The sequence below is a fragment of the Xiphophorus hellerii genome, chromosome 16 (assembly GCF_003331165.1).
Source record: "Xiphophorus hellerii strain 12219 chromosome 16, Xiphophorus_hellerii-4.1, whole genome shotgun sequence".
Lineage (NCBI taxonomy): Eukaryota > Metazoa > Chordata > Actinopteri > Cyprinodontiformes > Poeciliidae > Xiphophorus > Xiphophorus hellerii.
The window spans coordinates 13,908,895-13,934,338 of NC_045687.1; the positions used below are offsets into that span (position 1 = coordinate 13,908,895).

At 38.5% G+C, this 25,444-nt stretch overlaps 4 protein-coding genes across 5 annotated transcripts; 1 reads left to right on the top strand and 3 right to left on the bottom strand.

The window, feature by feature from the left end:
- The first annotated feature begins 102 nt into the window (after positions 1–102).
- Positions 103–10,388, top strand: tbl3 (transducin beta like 3). Its single transcript, XM_032586671.1, has 23 exons — positions 103–260; positions 356–407; positions 491–586; positions 884–931; positions 1,016–1,157; positions 1,266–1,350; positions 1,995–2,165; positions 2,261–2,336; positions 2,414–2,510; positions 2,591–2,808; positions 3,594–3,735; positions 4,195–4,253; positions 4,358–4,464; positions 4,585–4,714; positions 5,859–6,098; positions 6,203–6,273; positions 6,715–6,871; positions 6,989–7,047; positions 7,618–7,721; positions 8,188–8,259; positions 8,445–8,603; positions 9,137–9,230; positions 9,546–10,388. Exons 1-23 carry the CDS (start codon positions 229–231, stop codon positions 9,904–9,906), a joined length of 2,772 nt encoding a protein of 923 aa, XP_032442562.1. The 5' UTR covers positions 103–228; the 3' UTR covers positions 9,907–10,388.
- Positions 10,389–10,912: 524 nt separating this feature from the next.
- noxo1a (NADPH oxidase organizer 1a) lies at positions 10,913–14,259 on the bottom strand. The gene is made up of 8 exons (XM_032586672.1): positions 14,130–14,259; positions 13,966–14,046; positions 13,817–13,889; positions 13,555–13,738; positions 12,568–12,758; positions 12,380–12,493; positions 12,180–12,297; positions 10,913–11,907 (listed from the first exon to the last, which is right to left on the bottom strand). The coding sequence occupies exons 1-8, from the start codon at positions 14,193–14,195 to the stop codon at positions 11,187–11,189; spliced, it is 1,548 nt and encodes a 515-aa protein (XP_032442563.1). The 5' UTR covers positions 14,196–14,259; the 3' UTR covers positions 10,913–11,186.
- Positions 14,260–15,659: 1,400 nt separating this feature from the next.
- On the bottom strand, positions 15,660–19,779 carry gid4 (GID complex subunit 4 homolog). 2 transcript variants are annotated; one of them, XM_032586678.1, is made up of 6 exons: positions 19,386–19,779; positions 18,956–19,015; positions 17,755–17,862; positions 17,342–17,443; positions 17,135–17,259; positions 15,660–17,042 (listed from the first exon to the last, which is right to left on the bottom strand). In XM_032586678.1, the coding sequence occupies exons 1-6, from the start codon at positions 19,608–19,610 to the stop codon at positions 16,979–16,981; spliced, it is 684 nt and encodes a 227-aa protein (XP_032442569.1). In that variant the 5' UTR covers positions 19,611–19,779; the 3' UTR covers positions 15,660–16,978. The 2 variants fall into 2 exon arrangements, with proteins under 2 accessions (XP_032442569.1, XP_032442568.1); XM_032586677.1 differs by having other exon boundaries at positions 17,135–17,265; positions 19,386–19,778.
- A 699-nt stretch (positions 19,780–20,478) lies between these two features.
- On the bottom strand, positions 20,479–25,406 carry drc3 (dynein regulatory complex subunit 3). Its single transcript, XM_032586680.1, has 12 exons — positions 24,998–25,406; positions 24,704–24,875; positions 24,504–24,620; positions 23,406–23,572; positions 23,144–23,290; positions 22,907–22,987; positions 22,714–22,808; positions 22,452–22,626; positions 22,181–22,312; positions 22,019–22,057; positions 20,909–21,022; positions 20,479–20,821 (listed from the first exon to the last, which is right to left on the bottom strand). The coding sequence occupies exons 2-12, from the start codon at positions 24,855–24,857 to the stop codon at positions 20,726–20,728; spliced, it is 1,317 nt and encodes a 438-aa protein (XP_032442571.1). The 5' UTR covers positions 24,858–24,875; positions 24,998–25,406; the 3' UTR covers positions 20,479–20,725.
- Between the last annotated feature and the right edge of the window lie 38 nt (positions 25,407–25,444).

The following is a 25,444-nucleotide window of genomic DNA, read 5'->3' on the forward strand; positions in this document are numbered from 1 at the left end:
GAGTTAGCGTACGTGCCTTCTAACAGGATTGTACGTAGTGTTTTACGTCCTGAACTTTTGACCAATCACCGCTCCGCTCACTCAGATGGCGTAGAACGCGTGCGACTCGGGCAACAACATGCGGAACGGATGGTGGCGGCTGTAGTCAACGTGTGAAATGAGAAACCGGTGATTTATATCGTGTTTGTTTGCTAAAAGTATTCTGCTTTGGAGGTTCCGGCTATCATTATGGCGAACACAAACCTGCAGTTCAAGACGAAGTAAGTTTATCTTGCGTCGCTCTTACCCGACTGAAAGCGTACAATGGAAAGCTGTAACCTCTCATTGATGCATTTCCGTCTTAATGTCATTTCAGTTACGCTGTTTCCAGCAAAATTGAGCCGTTTTACAAAGGAGGGAAAGTGCAGGTGAGCTCTGAGAAGTTTGTCTAAGCTGAGCTGTGTGTTGGTTGGACTCTAAATGTGAAATTGTCTATCTGTGTTTTTTCTAGATCAGCAAAGATGAGAAGTACATTTTCTGCACATGTGGATCCCGTGTCAATGTTTTGGAGATCAGCACGGGCAAGATTGTCCACTGTGTGGAGCATGTGAGTTCATATCGACTTTGAGGCATAAATATAACAATAAAGTAGTTTGACTTGGTCACATTCGAGCTCAAAGTGAAATAAAAATCTCAGCTGAAATTCTTTTATCAGTAAAACTATTTTTGGCTATATAAATTTTTCCCAGACATTTTTCCTTGTGGTTCTTTGTCACAAACACAACAACTTGTATGTAATTGTCTGCTTTTTGTTAATGTAAATAAACTACATTTAGATGCACGCAGTGATAAAAGCATTTTGTGTTCTTTTTCTTTCCTAACATTGTCCAAATACGCCCCGCAGGATGATCAAGAGGATATCACATCATTTGCAGTCAGCTGTGATGATGAGGTCGGTAGTGAATACTTCCCCTAAGCTTCAGGGTGTATCAACAGATCAGGTTAAAACAGAAACACATGTTTCCTTTGTGTCCAGCTGCTGGTGACAGCCAGCAGAGCTTTGCTCCTGAAGCAGTGGGACTGGAGGCAGGGTACCTGCACTCGCTCCTGGAAGGCTATTCATACCATTCCTGTGGCCAGCATGACCTTTGACCCCAGCTCCACCCTACTTGCCACAGGTCAGCAATGCCATGATTTGAACACAAATCACCTGACCCCTGCTACATCATCATCACCAAAAAAAAAAAAAAAAAAGTATGTTTTTCTGATTTGTGTTTGTTCTGCAGGCGGTTGTGACGCTACCATAAAAGTTTGGGATGTGGTTAAGCAGTACTGCACTCACAACCTCAAAGGATCATCCGGTGTAGTGCAGTAAGTGTCTGTTACTATGGACCAGGCCCAAGAATGAGGATAAAACAGACAATTTCATGTGCCATCATGCCCTTATATTACTGCTGCAGAAGTGTTGCTATTGCCTTGATGTTTTTGTCACAAAACAGCCACAAATATCAGTTCATTAAGACTTTAAGATGAACACAAAATGGTGCAAAATTGTGAAGCGTGAAAAAAAACATAATAATTTTCAAATAGAGAGACAAGTCCTTTAAAGAGACTGAAAGTCGACCCATTCCTCTTTATAAAGCAGCTCAGATCGGATGGAGTGCCTCTGTGAACATACATTTTCAAGTCTTGCTGGAGATTTTCAATTGGATTTAGGTTTAGGCCATTCTAACACATATCTATAACTAAACCTTTGCATTGTACCTCTGGTTGGATGTTTGGGGTAGTCATCCTGCAGTTGATCTCTGCTTAATAATTTTCTTGCTCAGTCTCTTAGTTTAGGTGGACCTGCATGTCTTGGATATTATGTGGTTGTAATATGACAAAATATGAGAAGATTTGAGGAATATGAATAGTTTTGCAACACCCTCTGAAGGTTAAACATCATCCAGCCACTCAGAATCATGACTTTGATTAGGAAAACAAAACGTGCTTTCGTCTGTGTGTTTGTGCAGCTTGGTCCAGTTCCACCCTGACATCAGCCGACTGCAGCTGTTCTCCTCATCTGTGGACTGCGGCATTCGGCTGTGGGACCTGCGCTCCAGCCAGTGTGTGTGTGTCCTGGACAGCCACTACAGCGCCGTCACCTCTCTGAGCTTCAGCAAAGACGGTGACACCATGATCAGGTATGGAGAAATCGGCCAGCACCTACGCAGTTTGTTTTTATTACACGACTGCTTTTCGGATGTGGCACTGATTAGTCTTAATGTTTTACTTGTAGTTCTGGGAGGGATAAAATCTGTACTGTTTGGGACCTCAAATCTCGCCAGGCTAAAAGAACTGTTCCTGTTTACGAGGTAAGATGTGAGAAAGCATTCCCATTTTTTCTGTTTCAGTAAAAATAAACTTAGTGTTTGTTTATTTTGGTCTCCAGGCTGTTGAGGGAGTTGTGCTGCTGCCTGAGAAGACAGACTTATCTCAGATCGGAGTAAAAAGCAAAACCTTGCATTTCGTCACTGCTGGAAGCAAAGGTTTGATCCACAACTATCTTTTAAGTACTTTTTTTTTTTACAATTCTATGCCTCACATTTATTCCCCTTTTTCCCTGCAGGTGTGCTGAGAGTGTGGGAGGCAAGCACTGCTCGCTGTGTTTATACCCAGAGCCTTCCCTCGACCCTCACTCCTTCCTCTGAGGAAGACAAAGAGGACGACGACCCTCGCAGTTTGACGTACCTTTTCCACCTGCCTGCCTCCTCCAGACTGGCCACGGTCACTGCAGAGCACAACATACTCTTCTACCAGCTGCCCAGTCTCACCACACAGCAGCAAGTCAGTACTGCGACTTACTTATTATTGACTGATTACATGCATGACTCATGCTGCATGTGCTGTCTTGTTTAGGAAGCCTGTTAGCCAGACTGATCTATTATTCTACTATTGCTAATAAAAAAATACAATTATAAAAGGAAGGTTATTTATAACATAAATCATCTAGATTGTTTTAAACACAATACTGGCAAACAATTTAATGTGCCATCATGCCTTTATATTACTGCTGCAGAAGTAATATAAGAATGAATTAAGAATTACATTAGAGTTGTTCATTGCAGTGATTTTGCGACAGTTCTTGTAACCTTTGACTTTATACCTTGAATAACATCTGTGTGGTTGAAACTTGGACATAGTTGGGTGTTGCAGCAGAAAAGTGACACCATTTTGGAATTGATAATGCAGGTGGATAATAAACCTTACGTGAATAGAAATATTCACATAACATTCTTATAAGTGAAAACATTCACTTCAAATCTGTTCCACCTTTACTCTTTAGAAGATGGCTCAAATCTTTAGTCCAGGTTGTTGGTTGATGATTAAAAGAATCATAAGGTTTCCTAGCAACCATTTGGAAAATTAATCCAAATATTTAAGCGGGTATGAATTTGCTTGTACATACTTGTGTTTATTCAAACTTGTGCACCAGACTCTGGTTTATAAAATTCATCGAAGTTGTATGTTGGATTATTTTATGATTTTGCTGTATTAAGAAGGTAATATCTGCTAGATTATGCAGATATTGGTTATGTTAGAGTTCATGGAAACGTGTCTCTTTCTCGTAGTTTGTGGGTTACAACGACGAGGTGCTGGACGTGAAGTTCCTGGGTAAAGATGACACTCACATTGTGGTGGCCACTAACAGCTGTCAGCTGAAGGTCTTCCAGCTGCTCACTAACAGCTGCCAGATTCTCTACGGACACACAGGTGAGTGACCAGCAGAGGGCAGCACCTGTCCTCTGGCTGGGTGGGAATCACATCCAGGATGTTCACCTGATTCACTGAGCTCTGTCATGATCTTTTACTTTCTGGCTGTTTGCCTCCAAAAGGATTTTGCTTAAAACAATAAAACGAGCCAGTCAGTGCAGAAGTGTTCATATGTGCATTAACAAGGTTTTCTAACTTCCCTAATGAGATGATTTTAAGTTTGTTTGGAGTTGAATTTTCAGATTTTTACAAGCATTCAGCTAACAAATAAAAAGGCGTCAAACATTTGTGAGAATTTTAAATTATTTACTCTTTCTACACAAAAGACAAGCAATAAAATCTGTGTGTAGCGCCAGAATCTAATCAGTTCAGGTCTGTAATAGTCAAGTTTATGACTTGCTGAGCAGGTTAGATGAAGATGTTTATCACTGCTTTGTTTTATTTGTTTATCTTCCTCAGATACTGTCCTCACTCTGGATGTGTTCAAAAAAGGCTCTTTGTTTGCAAGCTGCGCAAAGGTAAACACAAACTCTGACTTTGTTTAGTCATGTAGCACATGCACCTACAGATTGTTGGGAAGCCATATACATTTGCATGCTGTTTTGTGTGTGTGTGCGCGTAGGACCGGTCAGTGCGTGTCTGGCAGCTGGACAGTGACAGCGGTCAGGTCCGATGTGTAGCTCAGGGATCCAGCCACACTAATGCTGTTGGCTCCATCGGCTGCTCCAGGTAAAGCTGCTCTCTGACTGCTGAGGTTTCTCGTCTTCCTTTACACACACACACGCACATTGTGACAGCTGCTGATTAATCCAGCTGTTTGAGTGAATTTCCATTTTTGTTCGTGTCCAGGATGAAAGCGTCCTTCGTTGTGACCGGCAGCCAAGACTGCACCGTGAAGGTGTGGGATCTGCCAGCCGAGTTTTCTGGAGAAGAAATCCATCAGCTGAGCCCCCGCAGCACAGAGAAAGCACATGACAAGGTACAAGACAACAACAAAAAAATCACAGTATTTTTGTGGTCTGTTTATTATATTGTGTTGTATATTTTTGTATATATGTTATCTTACCTAAATGTATCCAGATGTTGGAAAAAAACATTGAAATAGTACTTTACCTTATGATTGATGAAAAAATAAATAAAACTTAGTAAATCTCATGAAATCTGAAAATCCAGAAACCAGTCTGGAAAATTCGGAAATCTTGAAATTGAGATTTGTCGGAACCCACAATGTGAGATTGTGATACTCTAATAAAAAAATATTTTTTGCACATCTTTACCAAGGGTGCCAACACATATAGTGCAGTTTTTGTGTAAGTTTTTTGAAGAGTGGTTTTTAATGTTTCACCATATTAGAAAGTTTTATATATTCATTTATTCTTTGGCCCTTTTATTTTCATCTTTAAAAAACCTTGTCTTTGTCTGCATCTGTGTGTGCATGTTTATACAGGACATAGAGAGTCTTGTGTCGTTGATTTAATGCATATTCCATCCAACATTTTACTTTAATTACATGTCAAATGTTGAAGTTAAGGAAGACGAAGCTGAGCATCACCTTTTCTAGATCCACAAACAAGTAAATGTTTGATATGTGTTTTTTTTAAGCTCAGAAGGTACAGATTTTATTTGTAGAACAAGATATTTCCCTGTACCCAAAGCAGGCTAAAATCCCAAGTCCAGATGTCTGTCGTCATGGAAACGGGTTCATGCATGGCAGCTCTGCTCAGAAGGAAATGCAGGATCATTTTTGGAGTTTTGCTCACTCCTGGTTTTGTCTCCCATTAGCCTGATACCGGAAAGAAAAATTTCCATGTAGCACTTTTTCCCGCTACACACGCACACTTTCAGGCATGAGACGAACAAAAGAACAATCAGAGTATTATCTGTGCCAGGTTACCTAGCTTTCCTTTTTCTGAGTCACATTCCTTTAACGCATTGTGAAAATGTCAAGCCCTATTACCTTGGAAGCAACTCTTGAATGCATGAATGATAAGAATCTATTTCAGTCAGGAAGAGAAACTTCGAAGCACATCCTTATTTTTAACATTTTAATCTTCAGGGCTCTGAACATTTTTTGATTCCGTTCCAGCTGATTCCTGTTGTTTTCTTCTTCATTGTTTCTGCAGGATGTAAACAGTGTTTCAGTGTCTCCCAACGACAAACTGCTGGCCTCTGGCTCGCAGGACCGCACAGCCAAACTCTGGTCCCTGTCGGGGGACGGAAACCTGGGACTCCTGGGTGTGTTTCGGGGCCACCGGCGGGGCATTTGGAGTGTGTGTTTCTCTCCCGTGGACCAGATCCTGGCTTCCTCCTCTGCAGACGGCACCACCAAGCTGTGGGGCCTGCAGGACTTCAGCTGCCTCAAGGTGGGTCAGCATCAGGGCATCTCACATGTCTGTTATGATGTGTTTTTCATTTTAAAGCATGATAAGATAACTGAGAACTGCTCTTCAAATTACTTCCTGTTAAGACATTTGAGGGCCATGACGCATCGGTTCTGAAAGTGATCTTTGTGAGCCGTGGCACCCAGCTGCTGACCAGGTATTAACTTACCTCTGTTCCCATTATTGCTGATTCCTTTTACGAGATCGCCGTATGACTGCATTGTGGTGTTCGTAAAGAATGATTGTGTAAAAAAAAAAAAAAAAAAGGTCAGCTACGCAGAACTTTGCAAAAATATTTAATACTTCTTGAGCTTTTTCACATTTCTCTCAAACTTTATTTTGATTTTATGTGACAGATCAGAACACAATGTAGTGTATAATATTTAATGGAAGAAATCTGAATTTTAAACAACTGAAAAGTGTGGCTTGTATTTGTATTCTGCCCCAATAACTGGATAAAAAGCAGAATTGATATTTAAGTATACATACTAAGCAGTGAGATTTTTGCTAAAGCTTTTTTAAAATACATTTTTTTAATCTTGTCTTCAATACACACAGCTGCATGAAAACCTTGTTGATTAACTTTTTCTCCCCTCAGCGGTTCAGACGGTTTAGTGAAGCTGTGGACCATAAAGACCAATGAGTGTGTGAAAACATTGGACGCCCACCAGGACAAAGTGTGGGGCCTCTACGGCAGCCGTAAGGACGACAAGATGGTCACAGGCTCAGCAGACTCAAACATCACAGTGTGGCTGGTGAGTTCAGAGTTCACTGATGATCAAAAAAGCAGGTCAGAGTGGATTAGGTTCACTAATATACCACCATATAGTTCTTACTCTCATGCTTTGCACTCTCTTTATTTGCATCATTAGGATGTGACGAAAGTGGAGCTGGAAGAGGAACAAGCCAAACAAGAGGACCAAATACTGAAGTAAGATTTGGACAACTTGTTTTTATTTTGTCACAGATCAAGCTGCTTTAATTTGGTTTTCGTCCCCGTCTTTTTACTTTCCCTAGAACTGCAGACATTTGGTGGTTTATTTATTTGTCAAATCACCAAATCTTTCCTAAACATTTCCATCGATGTGAAGGGCTGCACAATAGCAGAAAAGCTTTATTTGTGATACTATTGTTGTATACTGTAATAGTTTCGATTATGATTAACCCAAAGTTTCCTAAATCTAAAAATGTTATTGAAAAACAGAATTTGAAAGAATGACACTTGTAAATAATCTAATCAAATATCGCGTCCAAATCATCCTTTGCATTTGCTGTATTACACATATTAATATTGTGATGGAGATTGAGATTTGGTATATTTTACAATGGTAATCTAAATTAAAATATCATCAAAGGATTGATTTATTGCAGAAACTCAGTTCCATATGGAAACTCTGGCATATTGATTGATTTCAACTACTTATTTCTGCTCATGTTGATAATTATGGCTGAAAGTTTACAAAAACCCAAATTTCAGGTTTTTATTCCATTGTGTTTAAAGGCAGCAGGAGTTGTCCAACTTGTTGCACGAGAAGAAATACCTGAAGGCCCTGGGTCTCGCCATCTCACTGGACCAGCCTCACACAGTGCTCACTGTCATCAAAGGTCGACCTTAACTTGTGTTTTCAGCCATTATTCTGTTTTCCTTCTAAGCTAAGTAAATACAATATACAAAATATAAAAAGACAATATAAACTGTCTTTGCCATATTTCCACTGCACTGCGTCTATTTTCCGTCTGTCATGAATGGCTTCCCACTGACTCACTTGTTCATTGAAGCATAAAGACAAACTCTTTCCTAACAATGGCTGTTTTTTTTTTGCTAAAGTACTGAAGAATTTGAACAGGAAGTGAAGAAACGTATTCATGACTTATTGTTCAGATTTCTGAGTGTTGACAGGAGGCAAACCTGCTGCAGAAATCTCAACAGACTGTCCTTCAATGGACAGCTTTAAAAAATAATGTGTATGTTTATCTGATAAAATAAGAAGCCAGTGCGTTTTCTGTATGCAAAATATTCTGTTTGTTTTAAACCTGGCTGCTAACTGAAGTCTTGCTGTGTTGTTTTTAGCCATTCGTCAGGTGGTGGACAGCAGCGATCTGTTGGAAACGACGTTGCTGCGGCTGCGAGTAGATCAAAAAGGTAACAAACAAACAAATAAATAAATCTGTTTTGGATTGTTAGAAGGTTCTGAAACAGACCAAAAGTCCAGTTTGATTTATTTGGAAGCAATTAATGTCTTACATATTCTAATTTTCTAATAATAAACAGACGCCTGAAATGGGTTTTTTTCAGCATCTAATGTTTCTGGTTGCTGTCCCACTCAGAGTCGCTCCTGCGCTACTGTGTCGTGTGGAACACCAATGCCAGGAACTGTCTGGACGCCCAGGCGGTCCTCCAGGTGCTGCTGACCCACCTGCCACCCGAAGAGCTGCTGCAGTTCCAGGGGGCCCGGACGCACCTGGAGGGTCTCCTCCCGTACACAGGTCAGCAGGCGGCAAAATGGATACAACATGTTACATCTAGAGTAAAACACTGGCACTGCACCCTGATATTTAGTGTGTTTAAATTTGTAGAAACAGAAAGCAGTTAAAAATGCACAGATTGGGTTTTCCTTAAAGGTGAAAATTGTCTGAGTTCTTAATTTTGATCTGTTTAATGAACATAAAAAGCTAAAATTTAGGTATGCAGCATTTTAGGTCCCAATAGCCCAACAGAGACAATCAAGGAAAGATCTGCAAGTTTACATTTAATGGCAGGTGTGCAAGTAGAAAACCTTTTGCTCTCTGTTAGAAACACAAAGGCCAGAAAGACGGCAACATGAACTTTATTAGTGGAAAGCTTGACCCTAGTTATTCATTCTCCTTCCTGTTGAAATCATAATAAAACAGCCATTAGTGTAGGTGAAAGTATTTTGTTGTATTTTAATCAGTACCTAGGCATATTGACACCCTTATTTAGGTTTTACGTGTATATAATTTACTAAACAGGTCGTTTATTCATCTTCTTCTTCCCACAGAGAGACACATGGAGAGGATCGGCCGCCTGCAGCAGGCGTCCATGTTTCTCAACTACATGTGGCAGAAAATGCGAGTAGCTGGAGCCTCATCTGGGTGAGCTGTTTCACTCCTCAGTTTGAAATTCTTCTGTACTGACTGCTGGTTTATGTGGAGCTTTCCAACAACCTTACTTCCTGATGAGTACGTGCAGCTTGTCTTCTGGATAAATTAAAACACAGACTGTGTGCCAGTGTTTCCTCTTCACGGTGACCAAGGATTGCTAGCTGAGCTGCATTTTTGCAAATCCATAAATACCTAGCTGAAGGTTTCCCAGTCTGAACTTGCTGGCAGGAACTACTGCAAATGATTACTTCAAACATTCTGCAAACTAGATCTTTAATCTAATCAATTTTATTCCATCTCGTCTAGTATGGAGCAGGATGAAGACATGGACACCACTCCTCTCACGCAGATGCAGCCCTTGTTTTTCCTCGATAAAGAAAAAGCAAGAGGCGGCACCGATGAGAGGGAAGACCAAGGCGATGACGGGGATAGAGAGCAAGAAGAGGAGTCTGGTTTTGAGGTGAAAGATGAAGAGGAGGCCGAAGAAATCAGTGCCTCGAATAAAGCCTCTGCTAACGACGCACGGGAGAAAAAGGGAGAAACCAACGGGCGCCACAAGTCAGAGAGCGAGGCGAGCTCAGAGGAGGAAGAGGAGGACGATCATATAATGCAAGTGATGCGAAATCTCCCTATTTCATCTGCTCCCCGACTCCAGACTTTAAGCTAACAGGATCAGTGAGTTCGCCTCTAGAAGGAAACCTCCTAAGGTTTTACTCTGCAGATCATTAGCTGACTGACTGCAGTCGTCAGGGAAACAAAGGGGGAATTGATGCAAAGCAGATAACAGGTTTCACTGTAACTATTTCTGTGCTGCCTAAGCCCCTAATCAGTTCCTCTATGCAGGTTTTAGACTGGAAACAAAACGACCGAATTATCCTGATTTCATTTCACATAATGTCAAGGAGGCCTTGGGGAGGAAGAACTGGTTGCATAAGCGTCTAGGCTGTGTGCCAGGGCGATTTTTCTTAAAGCCGATTCTAATTAGTAGGTATGCAGCAGTACATAGCGCCTGTTTACAGGATTATAAATCTGCAGCTTCCTCATATAACCTGTCAAGGAACAGTCAAACATTTTTCTAATGTAGTGACTCATATGTTTATAAATAAATCTCTTTTTTATGGGCCTATTTTGTAAAGGTTTTGAACTGAATATTGATTTTTTTATTTATTTTTACCTATTATTTGTCTGATTGCTAAACAGAAGACTTGGTTATTTTTCATCTCTGAGAAAGAAAGTCTAGACTCCACAAGCTCTCGTGCAACCTAAGTACTTTGCATAAGTTTTCATATTCCTCTTAACTTTTTCACATTTTGTAACATTAGTCTTGCGTATTTCAGAACAGCATCGTGTTCTGGGCTTACTGTCCTTGGCAACTGAGGCAGAGGTTCGCCTTATATCCAGAACACAACTATTACCATACAGTCGAAGGGTTAATATGGTCCAGCCAAAGTCCAGGCCTTAATTAAAAAATTGAAAACTGATGTTTACAGAACCTCATTAAGTTAGTCCAGGCTACTTCACAAAGAACAGCGGACAAAAATTAGTCTACATGTTCAAATCTGATAGAGAAATAAAGTATAAAAAAAAGAGACTCTTCTCACTATGATGTTTTACATGTGAAGACTCCATGTGTTGTACATTTTCTTTCAGGAATGACACAAAAGCATTCAGTATTAAACCCACACGATCATTTTATTCATTTCATCTCTACAGTTAACTGAATATAATATGTACAGATATCAGATGGGGGGATTATCTGGTATGAGAGTTGATATAAAACTTAAAGCACCTAGTCATTCAGACAAAATGCATCCAGTTGTTGGTTACTTGATTATTTTATATATATCAATCAAAGTATTGGTCACATAAGTGGAAGGATAAGAAACCAGTGTGCACAGTTAATGCAAAAGAGCAAAATAGCATAACAATAACAAAAAGCTTTAACTTTCATCGACCCGTTACCTCAGTCGAAGTTGTTGACAGGTTGCTTTTAGTCGCATTCTTACGGGTGATTGAGGAACAGCGGGTGAGAATCTCCTGGGCCCGGGGTCTCGGGGGAACCCTCGGGGGTTGGGGCCCCTTGTAGAGGTTGGGGTCGGAGACGCTGGGTAGCAGAGTTCCCTCAGGGTTGCTCGTTGGGCTGAGGCTGTTGGACACCGTGGGCTGTGGCGTGCGGCAGAATCGCAGCTGTTGGTCGTTGGCGCCGTAGCTCAAGTTGAGGGATGAGCCGGCAGACATGGAGAGGGCATCATCGCTGAAGCTGTCGCTTTCAAAGCTGTCCACCGACTCTGCTCTGAGGATCCGTCCGTTCTGCTCCTGGTCTTCGTCACTCTGCACCAGGATCTCTGGAAGAGGGCCTTGTACTGGAGATGTTGGGGAGGTGGGGTGGTTGTTTGCTGGAGCAGGGAGGCTCACTGCAGGCTGAGTGGACAACTGGTTCAGAGACTGGGACCTGTGGATGCTTTCTGTTGGGGTGAGGCTGGGGGAGATGGGTCTGGGGTTAGGATGCTGGGACAGGTTGCCATAGGAATAGCTGTGGTGCAAGGTAGAGGAGTGGGGCAGGAGAGAAGAGGAGTTTTGGACATTATACTGAGACGTCATCTGAACCTGAGGATTTATGTAAGGCTGCAGGTTCAGAGATGGGACATAACCCATTTTTCCTTTGTGTCTGTCAAAATACAGAGAAGATAAAAGAGGATATGAAGATGTTAACTATAACAGTTACTGAGCTGTTGTTTGTTTTATAACTTAAACGTTCTTTAAATCTGATACAAGTTTATCCCTGACCTGTGAGGTGTGCTTATTGATCTTCACAATGCTTTATGTACACTGATATACTCTGGCAAACTTCAAATGCTTTCATAGCGCAATCACAAACATAGATCCCATATAACAGTAATTAAGGACATCTCCGTCCCTTGTAGAAGGATTAAATGTTACCTTATGAACCACCAGCCATTATCCGGGGTCCGCAGGACCTCGACCACTACACCAATGTTTACGCTTACTTCATCCACTATGTTGGAATTGTAGCTCTTGACAACTATGTAAAACATCCCTATGGGAGGCATAAAGAACTTTAGGAATAATCTCCTCTAACTCATCAACTAATGTCAAAATGTTGATTTCTGTTCGTATACCTGTTGACGGTGTACCATGCACTTCCTCTTCATCCTCCTCATCTTCTAGGTTCTCCAGGTAGGGTGCAGGAAACCAGGCCATCCTCTTCTCCTCATTCTCTACGAGCCACCACCCTGCACAAACATTCACAGGATCCCCGATTGGATTGGGAATGTTCTAAACATTGCTCGTGTTATGCTATGCTCACCTGCTTTGTCTTTGATAAGAACGTCAAGCATCTCATTCACAGCTACTTTGAAAGGTTTGTTTTTGGTGTCTTTGGTCTCATATGGGGCTATACATCTGTAGGTCTCTGTGACAAATGGCTGGGTCACATTACCGCTGCTGTTCTGTCTCCCGTAGCTCCTGATCTCTTCCTCAGAGGGTATGATGATGATGCTAAGGTGAATACACAAAGCTATTTTTCATCTGCAGACATTCAGTTTGTTGTGCAATCAGAAATCAAAACTTTTAAGTTGCCTTTTCATCCGGAAATGGGAATTAAGCAATGCATACTTATGAACTTCTCCAAACAGATCTAATTACAGTAACTCGCCTTGCCATGTGCTGTAGTGCACACAAAAACACTGAATATGACATTTTTCACCTGTGTTACCTTCCCTTCAAATCAAATCAAGATGTCCTCTCTGTACTTATCAGATCCAGCCACAAAAATAAAACAATTTCTATTTACCACAAGTTGTGTTCCCGAACCTTTGAAATGTCATTGTTTTTATGACGGCGCCAAAATGATTATTTTTGTCTAAATGCCTATGAGTAAATATGAAAGTTCTCTGGTATGAGTGATCTCATTTTGATAATTGGGAAGTTCAGAAATCTTCAAAACAATGAATATTTAGTTGCAATTTTAACGAAAAAAAGGTTTTGTTTCTTTTTTAAATGTGTGACAATGACCTCACAATTGCGAAAACTTCACATGACTTGATTTAATATCAGATGGATTTATGGACGTTGATATGGTGTCTCATAGCAAGAACTGAGACAGGATGCACAAACTATGTGAAAATGACAGATTTATGTTGTAATTAAGCCCTGATAACTAATAAAAGTAGCAATATTTCCTTTTACTTGATTTTTTTTGAAAGTTTTTCCTATGTTGTTAGTCTTCTCGTCTCATTGCATGCATTTTAACAGCTCCAATTGTTGCAGAGGTTGTTGCTGAAGAAACTCCTACCTGTTTTTGGTGAACTCTGGTTTTAGCTCTTTCTCATTTGGTTGCAAGAACTTTGCCAGGTCAGCAGACTGTGAGACGTGTTGATCACAGCTCAGGAGTTCATTACAGTATTTCTGCAAATACTTAAGGCGCACCAGTGATTTATTAGGCCCCTTGCCTTGGCTCTTCTGCTTCACTCTGTTGCCTAAACAACAAAAATGTATATTTATTTAGTTAGATCTGTATCCAGCTAGACATTTATTTGTTGTTTAATCTCACCCACTTTGAAATTTAGGGAGGATTCTGTCAGATTTTTTCGTTTTACTTCCAGAGGGAAACTTCTTCTTCAGCTGTTTCTGTAAGAGAGAAAACAATGAAATAAGTCATTTAGCACAAGCTCAGGGAGTAAATAGTGCAGTTTTTAATACTTACATGCATTTCTTTGAAATCTTCAAAGCTTCTGTAAACTACAATTTCATTCTGATCCGACCAAAGCACAGATGTTATGTACATCTGAAAGAAGATACACCATATTCTTAAAGAAGAAAATTCCTCTACAATTAATTCCTACAGTCAAAGGCACCATCGCTCCTTACTTTGTTCTTCTTCTTGTGAAGGACTCCGGTTAGACGGATGCTGATTGGAAAACGCTCAGACGCCATGACAACTGGACGGCTGGACAGGAGATCATGTGCAATAGATGCCTCTCAGCCTCATTCAGGAATGTGCAGGAGGCGTCGTGCAGGTGAATTTATATTTCCTCCTCCACACACAGGCGTGGTTAGACCGCTCACGCAGCGTCTCCCTTTGTGCAGGCGAAATCAGTGATCGTCTGCATAAAGGGAATTCCTGCAGTGTTCCAAAGCCAGCATGGTTGACAGTGAGAAATGTAAAGTAACAATCAGGTTGGCTTATTAGGAGCTAAGATGCTGGATTGGAGGCGTGATGGTATGAGGAAATATTGGACTTTTGTTTACAGTTTTGCTCAGAACGCAGTTTATTTATTCTTAGGTCTGAGTTGGATGAAAGCAAAAGTAGAAATGACAAAAAAGTGAAGCCTCAGCCACTATAAACACAGAAACACTGTAATTATTCCCCACAGCCACATGTGCCCTTACAGGAAGAGAATGGCTCAAATAATTTCCTTAAATAAAGTATCTAAAAATAGATTTTTCTTTAAGTCAGTTAGGGTGATGAAGACAGCTTTTTTTCCAGTTTGGCAGCTACAAAAGCTATACAAGGAACATACACAAAATAAAGCAGTTCTTATGCAAAATAACCAATTATGTCCCACAGATCGCTCATGTCCTTTTAAATAAATAAATTTTAGAACGAATCACTGAGAAAGTAAAGCATGTATAAAAGCCTGGATGAAAATATATTCCTCAGTTTTTATTATGTACAACTTACTTTCCATATAATTTAATTAAATTAAGCCCCTGCTTCTGCTGTTCTCCAAAAAATAGACGTGCGTGCCTCGTGTTGGAAATTCAATCTGAAAATTTAGGAATAAAATATTTCATATAGCTAGAAAATTACAAACCAATGAAGAAGTCAAACAAATTCAAAGTATTATGATACCACAACATTCTGGTTCTAGAGCAGGAGCTTTCTACCAAGTATGAAGGTATTCCTAGTGCAAAACTATTTGCGCCAAGTTCACATCCAACACTTTCCGGTTCGTGAATGATTTAAAGTTTAAGTCTTAAACTTTGGTTGTTTCTTGATTGACTTTGTGGCTGCTGCCATCTAGCGGCAGAATTTCAGCACCTGAGAATAAAACTGAATTTTATGAAAACGCTGCATTTGGACAGCATCAAAACATCCAGAACATATAATAATTACACTATATAAAGAGCAGATTTTATATAAAGGTTCGTGGATTTCAAGGAGATGGCATGGAAGAACATGGCTGGCATGATTATAAGAACCATTTATATGATGCCATCAGAGAAAAGTATTGTATATACAATTGCTGTTACTCTTTACATATTACAATTAATTTTTAGGATTCATTCATTGGCAATATTCCAGAAAATATCCAAAATTCAAAAGGTAATAACCCGGGGCTCCCTACAAGAAGTAATGAGTCTATTTTTATGTTAGGAAACAGAAGGGACATCATGTACAAACATTTCTATCAAATATTTTATTCAACTTCAACGTTCACAAAGCTCAACATTCTTGTCAAATTATAAACACTCTCTTTGAGATACTCTCCTAAACATTTGCTTGTTTACATTGCACATTGTTTTGTCACATGATTAATAAATAAAATGAATTTTAAAAAATGAAACATTTTCTGATTGCGTTTATGCATTTCATTGCACTACTTTACAAGAAACCTTAGCTTGCTTTAACCCAGCTGTAAAATTGTAGGCTAGCAGGCCAAACGTAATTTGGCTTTTACATCATCCCGGTTCAGGAAAACTTAAAAGGATCTCAACAAAATGATGAAGAGATATTTTCCAAACATTTGCACTAAATCATCCCGGAAAACTGTATCTTTAAGGAGAAAAGCTTTACAAGTGTAAGGCAACAGATTTTTTGAAAAATAAAATATTAGATTTTTGTTCCTACTTGTCACTTCCTTACTACCTTCACCATTTTTTTTTTTAAATAAACTCTAAAACTCTCAAAGGATAAGTTACCAAATGTTTTCTTGTCCTTCCCCCAAAACCTAGAAAACTCTATTTTTGGGTCTGGGATTTCAGAAACATCTTATTTGACAAATCATTAATGCCTTGTCGCATAAATAAAGCAGCAGTCTGAATTCTAATAAATTAAACATTTAAGAGGCAAGGGAAAATCTTTCCACTCAAGTTCTTTGGCTTGCATAGAAAACCATGGGAGGAAACCATGATTATCGCCGACCCATTCTGATCCAGCTGGTACCCGTTCAGCTGTTTCACTTCAACTAAACATTCTCTTATCAAAATCATTCGTCATCTTGCATAAAATAAACCCTCTCGGTTATAATAGAATCCTTTAGAAATAAACCACCAATAAATCACTATGGGTAATTAAACATATTTTCTATTAAATATAAGATTTTCTTTGTTGAACAAAATTAGCTTTTTCCTTTGCAAACCTTCACTAAAAGTGCAACGTGCCTCCATAAATAAGAATCCATTGTGATCTATTGTGATGTTCAATAACACAGAGCACAAAAAACACTTCATGGCAAAGAATAATAATAATAATAAAGCCAAACAAGAAACAAATTGTTTTTTCTCTCGTCAGCAGCTCAGTCTGGACTGTTCATGCCTTATCGATCTTTCGTCCAGCTCTTCTTCAATCCGTGCTTCCCTATTTGCAAATCAGGAAATGAGCACCTGGCCACTTGTTAGCTTCCTCCAAGAGAGGAAAACTGGTTATCCATCGGTGTTGTGGCGTCATGTTCCAGTTAACTCCAGAGCGGTACTAGCCGAAGAGTTTCTTCATATCACCGAAATTCATAAATAGGCATACTATGCTCCTGAACATGATTCAGACTTAGTGACTGGTACCTGCAGAAATGAAATATAAAAACTCACATTTATAACTGTACCCCCCCACCCCCCCAAAAAAAATGTTTTTGTGGGAATTTCACTTTTATTACCACTCTGAGCTCCTATGGTAATAGTAGCCCTCAATGGTGGCTGTGGACTTCTGGAAGCAGATGTAGTAGAAGCCAGCGAAGGAGGCCCCGCTGATGTCCTTGATCGTGTGGTCTGGAACAAGAAACTGCTCCTGGAAGACCAACAGCAGCTGAAGCCAAAGCATAGTTCGAACAAGTAGGAGAAATGGTGACGTAAAATCTGCTCACCTTCCACCTCATGAAGATGTAATCACTGTTTTCCAACGCCTTGTAGTCAAAGTTGTCCGAGTTAAAGGTTTTGCCATGCTTGTAAAAAGCCTGAAACTTCCCCTTTTAAGAGAATAGGAAATATGGGGATCAATAATAGGTTCAAATACATTTTTAAACTTATACTCTTTAAAAATATATCATCTGAAATGTAAACTATACTCCAAAATTTAGCTAAAAGACGCCACATGTTGATGTTTTTTTTGCTTTTCACTAATCTAATGTTTAATACAGGGCACAAAAAATTTAAATTATTTTTAGGTGAAGTACAAACTTGGTTCAAAAGAATGAAATTATAGACCAATATTTCATTAGTAAAAACGTAAAATGTGATGCTAAAAAAAAAACAACAAAAAAAACCTGGACAGACATACCCAGTGTTTTCTGTCCACATCCTCGTCTGCATCCCACTTCCGGGTTAAAAAAGGCCGCCTGCGACTGATTATTTCACCAACAAAGAATGTTGTGAGAGTGGGGAACTCCTACAAAATATAAAAGGACAAGAAAAAAAAAGGTTCATATTGCTAATAAACTGCAGGGTTCAAACACATATTTTTCAGGTCAACAGTCCAGACTCTTCTAAAATCATATTTCCATAGTTTTCCGTCATCCTTTATTTAAACTTAAAGTATAAATAACAACAATAATAATAATAACAAAAACAATAGACTTAAGGTAGATTAGTTGACCAGAGATTAAACTTTAAATATCTAGTCTGAAAATTCACAGACCGAAAGGAACGGATTAATGATTATGCAGTACAATAAGAAATAATATCAGTGAGCATCTTTACAAGGTCTTTTGCTTTTGTTCTAAAATTTATGTGCACATTTTGCATTGAAATATATTAAACTCTGGGACAATGTTTATTACTAACATGCCATGATGAAGATGACACGCTGAACCTTCTAGCCTTCAAGTGAATGAAAAATGCTCTTCTTAAGAAAGGAGAAATATTTGTTTTCATATAACAAACATTCAAATTTTACCATTATTCATTAACATGACTGCTCATCTTCCACACAACAACCTTACTTTCCCAGCTGTGGGCCTTTTATTTATTTATTTAAGTTTATTTGATAGGGACAGACACACATCGACATAGACAAACAGAACAGCAGTTCCATGTTTGTGTCATAGTGCTTATAGCAACAGCTAATTCGCAGCACTTGTCCCTAAATAGGCTTTTAAACAGTACAACTTAAAACTAGTAAAAATTGAAGTAATATTCATTTAAAATAGCAGAACATAATCTTGACAACATATACAAAATCATGCATATAAAACAGTGAGACATAAAACATTAAGTGTGGATACAGTTCTGTTTTTGACATAGCCAGAGTTTTACTACTACTAAACCTGGTTACAGACTTTAAATTGACAGGAAGTGCGTTCCAAACCGCAGGTCCTCTCACAGACAGAGCACTTTGAGCAAAAGTGGTTCTAAATGTTGCATAACTTAACACGTATCTGGCAGAAAATATCTCACTTTGACCAATCTCACCTTCTCTAGATTCAGCCTGTGGAAGCATAAAGGTTAGTCTTACTACACCTGACCTAGTTTGAGTAGCTTACCTCAGTCAGGCCTTTGATCTTCAGGTATCCACACAAATATGAGTCGTCCATCGTCACATGCTGTCCAAGGCAAACAGATTATGGTACATTCAGTAATGTCTCACGGGGTTGACATAAAAAGTGCAAATGCATGATGTAAAAATGGCAGCAGGAGGCACTGAAACAAAGACTTGCCCTTTTAAACACAGAATCTAGTACGCATTAAGCTATATATTTGAAAATCTGCTCTCCTTCCTATTCAATAAACATCTGCAGCTAGAATATTACAAAAAACGTAGATAGTCTGGTGCACAGAACGTAAACTTTTAAGACAGGTGTCAACAATTTATTTTTAGTCTACATTCAAAACAAAAATATAAAAATGTAAAAAAATTAAAAATATTAATCAAGCTAAATTTAGGATAAAAACCCCCAATATTTGTCAAAATACCTGCAGAACAACTTCGACATCATACGAGTTCCCTTTGCTCCTCTGATAACCCTTATACTGCGCGCCGCTGTAGAGCAGAGAGGTGGCCACCCCGGGTTGCTGGGTGTTGATAGGCGCAGGGGGAACAAGACAGGCCGAGGATGGACAGGCCGCGCCGGCAAGACAGTGGCACTCTGCTCGGACAGGCATGACGAGCGCTAAGGAAACACCGTCAGCAACCGTCATGAACGTCAACAAGGAGCACGCCACAACCGGAGACAAAAAACGGGACTGACAGAAGTTTTATCACCGTAAAAAATAACAGTGAGGTTGCCCAAAAGTATTAGCTTTCATGAGACTGCCGGACTGAATAAATGTTACGAGTCTTCCTATAATCGCTCAGCTTTCTTGTATTTTATTGGCTAAAAACCAAACGTCTGGTTGCAGCACGATTCTTATTGGATGATGTGCCAATATGCATTCTGGGAATTGTATGTTAGACGCTTTCTACCTTTTGATTCATAATAGTTACAAAAACAAATTATCTAGAAATATTTTAAATCTCCTTACAGAGAAGAAGAGAGCGTGTCAGAATAAAGAGGATATAAATTAATAGACAGATGAAAATCGTTTTGAACTATTAGGTTGTGTTGTGACAGTTTCCTCTTTTACTTTTTTTTTTTGCTAAATATAAAACATGCATATATTTTTAAAAAGGGCTAAAATAAGTTTTATTAAAAATTTGAGATTAGGAGTTTTTTGTTGTTTTGAAGAGCAATAATTTATCTACAGTCGCTCACCCCTTGAAGTTTTTCTTTTTATGGGACAACTGCACATTTCAACATAGCTCAATTGAAATGTGCAGAAATTTTCTGTGACACACCAACAGCTTTTCAAAATAGAACAAGTTTGGTCAGATTTGATCAGATACAGTTTTAAAGTTCAGCAGCAGGTTCTCAGTTGAATTTAGCTGTGGGCTTTGACTGAGCCCTTCTAACACATAAATATGCATTGTTACGAACAATTCAAAATCATGATGTGATTTATTTCCTAATGTTCTCTGCCTAACCTTCACAGAACTGGATTGCTACTACAGTTAAGTTACACTCAGGTGGAAAGGTGTAATTTTATTTAGTAGGATCAGAGTACAGGGAGCTGAATATGCATTCTACATTTTCAATTTGTTATTTTTGTAATTTTTAATAAAGAAAATAGAAATCAATGACAGAAATATGACATTTCTGTATCTATATGTAGACATATATATATATTTTACATAAAACATGGAAAAGTAAATATATGTATGTTATCTGCTAAATATTGTAATAGTGCAGACGCTGTCAGTGAAATATAACAAAATTTCATTCCAACTCCTCCACAGTTTGCATCAAAAAGTCATAAAATCGGTAGATGTCTGAGATGCGCACACGGTTCCTCCTTTCCTCCTCTTCCTGAATCTGCAATAGTGCATAAAGATGGGGGTTGCGGATGGGTTGTCATTTCAGTTGAACATACACTTGTGTGTTTACTACAAAGTTCTTTACTTCTCTGATGAGAGGTTGTTTCGAATCATTAACTTGTGTATCCATTTGATTTTCTGTGTCATTGATGGTCTCCGGGGGCTCATCTTGATCGGGTGACTCATTGCCTGTAGACAACTACATGTAACGACATTTTCAGTCTGAGAAGCAATTTCTTTTACATTTCAATAATAAGAACGTTTTGGACCACACTCATTGACATCTCTGGTAAACATGTGAAAAAACCTTAAAATGAACTTTCAACCTTAATAGTTGTACAGAAACAAAGTCTCTGGAGGTACAATTGGTCCCTTTAAAATAAATCTGAGGCATGTGTTTCTAATTATACTTTACTTTTCAGGTTGATAACAGGTTTCACAGACTGCCAAGTATTAATTAGTGACTATTTGTATATAGACATTGCACGCAGTCCCATTTTTTTAGCTGCGGGACAATGGAAAGTACACTTTGTATGCTTTAATCAGATGAAAGGAAATTCAGTATTTTATGCAAAAAACAATTTTAGGCTAGGTTGCATGTGAATCAAGGAATGAATATTTGAAAAAGTGTGGGGATTTGGTTTTCCATCCTCACCACTTCAAATCCCAACTCATGACAAAAAGAATCCCATTGTTAAGTAAGGTGAAAGATCTAGCATGCTGTGGGTCTGTATCTCTTAGCCTCGTTAGAATGCATAGCATCATGAAGTCTCAAAATACATAAAAAAATCAAAAATCTGGTGCCCTTTCAAAAGAGGTTGCGTATGCTGCTCCTCAGACACTTCTAGAACCAGCAGACAACCTAATATTGGTAATATTGGGTCTTTTATCAGGATAATGCTAAAATATGTGGCCAGATCTAAAACATGCCGTCAAATGCCGTTTATTTATTTATTTCTAAATAAACATAGAAAGGGTTCGCCAGACACAAAATCAACCTCCATGCCCCTCTCACTCACCTGGTCTAAAAACCTGTAATCACTGTCTTTGACACTGCTCTCAGTGTGAGTAGAATAATTGTTGCACTTTTGATATGGTTAAAAATCAATATTTTCTAAATGTAGCATAATTCACCTCTTGAGTAGCAAAGAAGAAAATGTGTATGCACTGCATGTTATCACAAAGAATTACCCACCATGTCTGAGATGTAGTTGTCTAGCAGGATGATGTTGTCCTAACATAAAAAGAAACAACAGCACAGATGTAAATGAAGGATTTCATAAAAAAACAAAAAAAACACGTATTAGGTTACAAGGTGATAAGAAAAGAAATCAAATGCAATCTCATGAAGACTTACATCTAGATTTTTGACAAACTCAAACTCCAGAGTCATGAGATTTTTAAACAGGGTGGAGGTTACATTTCTTAAATCGATGATTTTGAGACGGTGTAGATCGGGGTCTTGTATTTTCTTTATATCTTTTATCCTCTAGAACATTTGAAACTTGTTAGTTGTCAATAAAAAGAACAAGACAGCAGTGAATATGTACAAAGATTTGCTGTAAATTTGTTCTAATAAAGTTAGATATCTCTAACTTCGTTAAGTTGGAGATATCTGATCTACTTGCCACTGTGTGCTCCTCATTGAAGTCTGCAAGAATCTGTGATGCCCTCTGCTGGTAGTAAGCATCAGTCTCAATCTGGCCAGCGAAGAAAGAGTTCAACTCTGTCTCAAGTTGTTTGTACTCGTCTGAGTCAATAGCAAATATTTGTGAGCACAGCTTCACAATTTTGCTCTGAGACGTAAATGCAATGTTAAGAAATTTGAGGCATTTTGTCAGTTTGCGCAACTCGATGAAATAATACATCAGCAAAGAAAACAGAGGATATATCTGTGCGGGCGGAGCTCCTGGAAGGCTGTCTGGCCTCGTCGCCTCTGCTTCGTCTGCTGACTTAACTGGCACAGCACTGTCCACAACCGCATCCTGTTATAGGAAAGAGCTTAAATCAGACAACATAGTACAAGAAATAAAATGTGCACATTTGCAAAAAACTGCCTTTGAAAATACGATCATTATCATACTTTGCCTATTTTTTCCTGAGCGTTCTGTGACTCAACGAACTTCTTAAGCTCAAATTTGTACTTGATGGCAGCCTCCTCTCGCTGTAATTGCACAAGACAGAAATGTCTCACTTACAGTGTGACGCATCAATATGGGACCGCATACCTGGATAAACTGATGCTTTAAATGGAAACGTTATGCAAAACGGATGTAGAAAATAGAGAAATCCAAAAAGATGCGCATGAACATAGACTTACCATCTTTGGGGTAATTAAAATGTTGTCTAAGAGGGTCACATTTGGAACAAAGGCAGCAACATAAAGCGAGTGGTCGTCCTTCTCAGTGAAAGGATTTCCACCGATGGAGAGTTTGAACAAGTTTTTAAATCTCACGAGGTACTGCACCTTTAATTAAATAAGATGAAGATGAATAAACAAGATGTACACAATGTCGTGCAGTGCAAACGTTCCATAATTTTACATAGTATTGCAGTCATTTGGATAAAGAAAATAATCTTACACTTTCCTTGTGTATGATTTGGTTTTTTGAAATGAAGAAGTGAGTAAGGTTCTCAAGTGTATCCATGTTCTTGATGACAGAGATTTTGTTGTAGGCCAAATTCAGCAATTCAAGCTTCAGCAGGGAGTCCAAACCCTCAATGTTCTCGATCTTGTTAAATGACAGATCTGCAAACACATTTGAAAGAAACTTCTATAACGTGTGAGCGTACAGAGCCTTGTGGAAGCCATCATGTCCCTCGACAAGTTAAACTCTCAACTTTGAATATATTTTATTAGGGTTTTTCTTTTTTACTGCTTATGATAGACTAACACAAAGCAGTGCATGGTTGTGAAATTAAAAGAAAAGGAACATATGAGTAAACATAGTAAACAGAGTTGACCAAGGTGTAAATCAGTTTCAATAGCTTAGGACCTGATCAGTGAAGTTCGCAGATGTTTGTTTATGAAGAGTAATGAATAAACAGCAACATGGAGACCAAGAAACACACCAGAGAGGTCAGGCATTAAACTGCAAAATCCTGGAGAAAAAATATAGGCAATATATAAAAGACTTGGTAATGAACTATAAAGCTATCCAGCAGCAGAACGGCATCCCTAAACATACAGTCAAAGTTAAAAAGGAATGGTTTTGACCAAAACAGAGCCATGTGTTAGAAAGGCCCCATAGTTAAAGAATAAATTCAGTTTCTAGTTATGTGAAATTGTTAAAGAAGTACCCCAAACACTAGCAGCTGTACTGAGCAAAATAATGTACTGTAAAGTACTGGCTTAAAGGACATGAAATAAATTTCTATTTTTATTTGGGGGAAAAAATTGATAACTTCGTATCCTTCACATTCATGTTTCATAATTATTCACCACTTTGTGTTGGTCTACTATATAAAGCCCCCATAAAATACAGTTATGTATACGGCTGTAACATGATCAAATGTAAAAAAAGAAAGAAAAAAAACAAAAGGTTTAACAGGTATGAATACTTTTAAATGGCTTTTAAAAAATTGTTGTTTTGCTTTTTTTTGTTGTTGTTGCTGTTTATCGAACACACTATAGTGTTTATTTTAGTAACAGACTAAAAATAAATGAAATTGTCTCTTACTAAGCCAGGTCAGATTAGTCAGACGGTCCAGACCCCAGATCTTCTGTATGATATTGTTATTGAGATCCAACCTTATCAGAGATGTAAAATCATGTAGGAAATCCATCTTAACCATGCCTGGAAACAACAACAATCTGAATCAGTGCACAAAATTAGACCCAAAACTTTTGAAAAGATTGTTTTTGTTTTATCCTTTATACTTTTGAATTCCAGCTGTAAACGGATGTGTTCTCTGTGATCCAGACTCCCAAGATTGTAATTGTGCAGAGAGTATTTTTCTTTTGAGGTGTGTTGCTCGAGTAACATCTCCTGCAAGGTATACTCATCGTCCGTCGAGCTAGATTCAGTATCCATGTTTTAGCAGTTTTCACTCTGTTGAAGGCAACAAGGTAAGTCAGAGATTATTCTAAACTAAAACTTTGAACCAGCTGAAAAATATTAAGTTTACTATAACCCTCATTTTAACTACCCAAATGTGTAACGTTCTTACTTACCAATGAAAACTATAAAAAAAAAAAAAAAAGACGAATGAACTATTTGTATCCAATGTACGGTCTACAAAAACAGCCAAAACATTTGTGTCCCGTTGTTTCGTTTGTTTATACCCTGTTACTTAGCAACGGTTTAACGCCACAGGTAAATTCATCAAACAAATAATTATTTTTAACGTCATTAAATAAATGCGAAAAGCAAAATAAGACTCAACAGTAAAGTTGACTGTGAAACATTACCTTTACGTTAAATCTCTAAAAAATGGTTGGCTTGTAACGGTCTTTCCTCAATCAACAGGTTGATTTTCAGATGCGTTCAAGTGCATTCACGAGCCGTTAAATGCAAACTTGTTTCATTTTAATTTATTACAATTTAAGGAAAACTATGAAATATCTCTTATGCTGAAGCTTATCTTGCGTATTGTTTAATTCGTTAGATACTTTTGAGAA

Excerpts from the sequence above, each read along its gene's own strand:
- noxo1a (XM_032586672.1), bottom strand. The coding sequence starts at position 14,195 with ATGGCGTCTGAGCGTTTTCCAATCAGCATCCGTCTAACCGGAGTCCTT. Across the intron at positions 13,739-13,816 it reads AATCCTCCCTAAATTTCAAA|GCAACAGAGTGAAGCAGAAG; the intron begins GTGGGTGAGATT and ends TTTGTTGTTTAG. Across the intron at positions 11,908-12,179 it reads AATGGCTGGTGGTTCATAAG|ACACAAAGGAAAAATGGGTT; the intron begins GTAACATTTAAT and ends GTATTTTGACAG.
- tbl3 (XM_032586671.1), top strand. The coding sequence starts at position 229 with ATGGCGAACACAAACCTGCAGTTCAAGACGAA. Across the intron at positions 932-1,015 it reads CAGTCAGCTGTGATGATGAG|CTGCTGGTGACAGCCAGCAG; the intron begins GTCGGTAGTGAA and ends CTTTGTGTCCAG. Across the intron at positions 8,260-8,444 it reads GCTGCGAGTAGATCAAAAAG|AGTCGCTCCTGCGCTACTGT; the intron begins GTAACAAACAAA and ends TGTCCCACTCAG.
- gid4 (XM_032586677.1), bottom strand. The coding sequence starts at position 19,610 with ATGACGGTTGCTGACGGTGTTTCCTTAGCGCTCGTCATGCCTGTCCGA. Across the intron at positions 19,016-19,385 it reads ATGTCGAAGTTGTTCTGCAG|CATGTGACGATGGACGACTC; the intron begins GTATTTTGACAA and ends TGCCTTGGACAG. Across the intron at positions 17,863-18,955 it reads AGATCAAAGGCCTGACTGAG|GAGTTCCCCACTCTCACAAC; the intron begins GTAAGCTACTCA and ends TATATTTTGTAG.
- drc3 (XM_032586680.1), bottom strand. The coding sequence starts at position 24,857 with ATGGATACTGAATCTAGCTCGACGGACGATGAGTATACCTTGCAGGAG. Across the intron at positions 22,988-23,143 it reads TTTTAATTACCCCAAAGATG|CGAGAGGAGGCTGCCATCAA; the intron begins GTAAGTCTATGT and ends GTGCAATTACAG. Across the intron at positions 22,627-22,713 it reads GGAGCTCCGCCCGCACAGAT|GTCTCAGAGCAAAATTGTGA; the intron begins ATATCCTCTGTT and ends CATTGCATTTAC.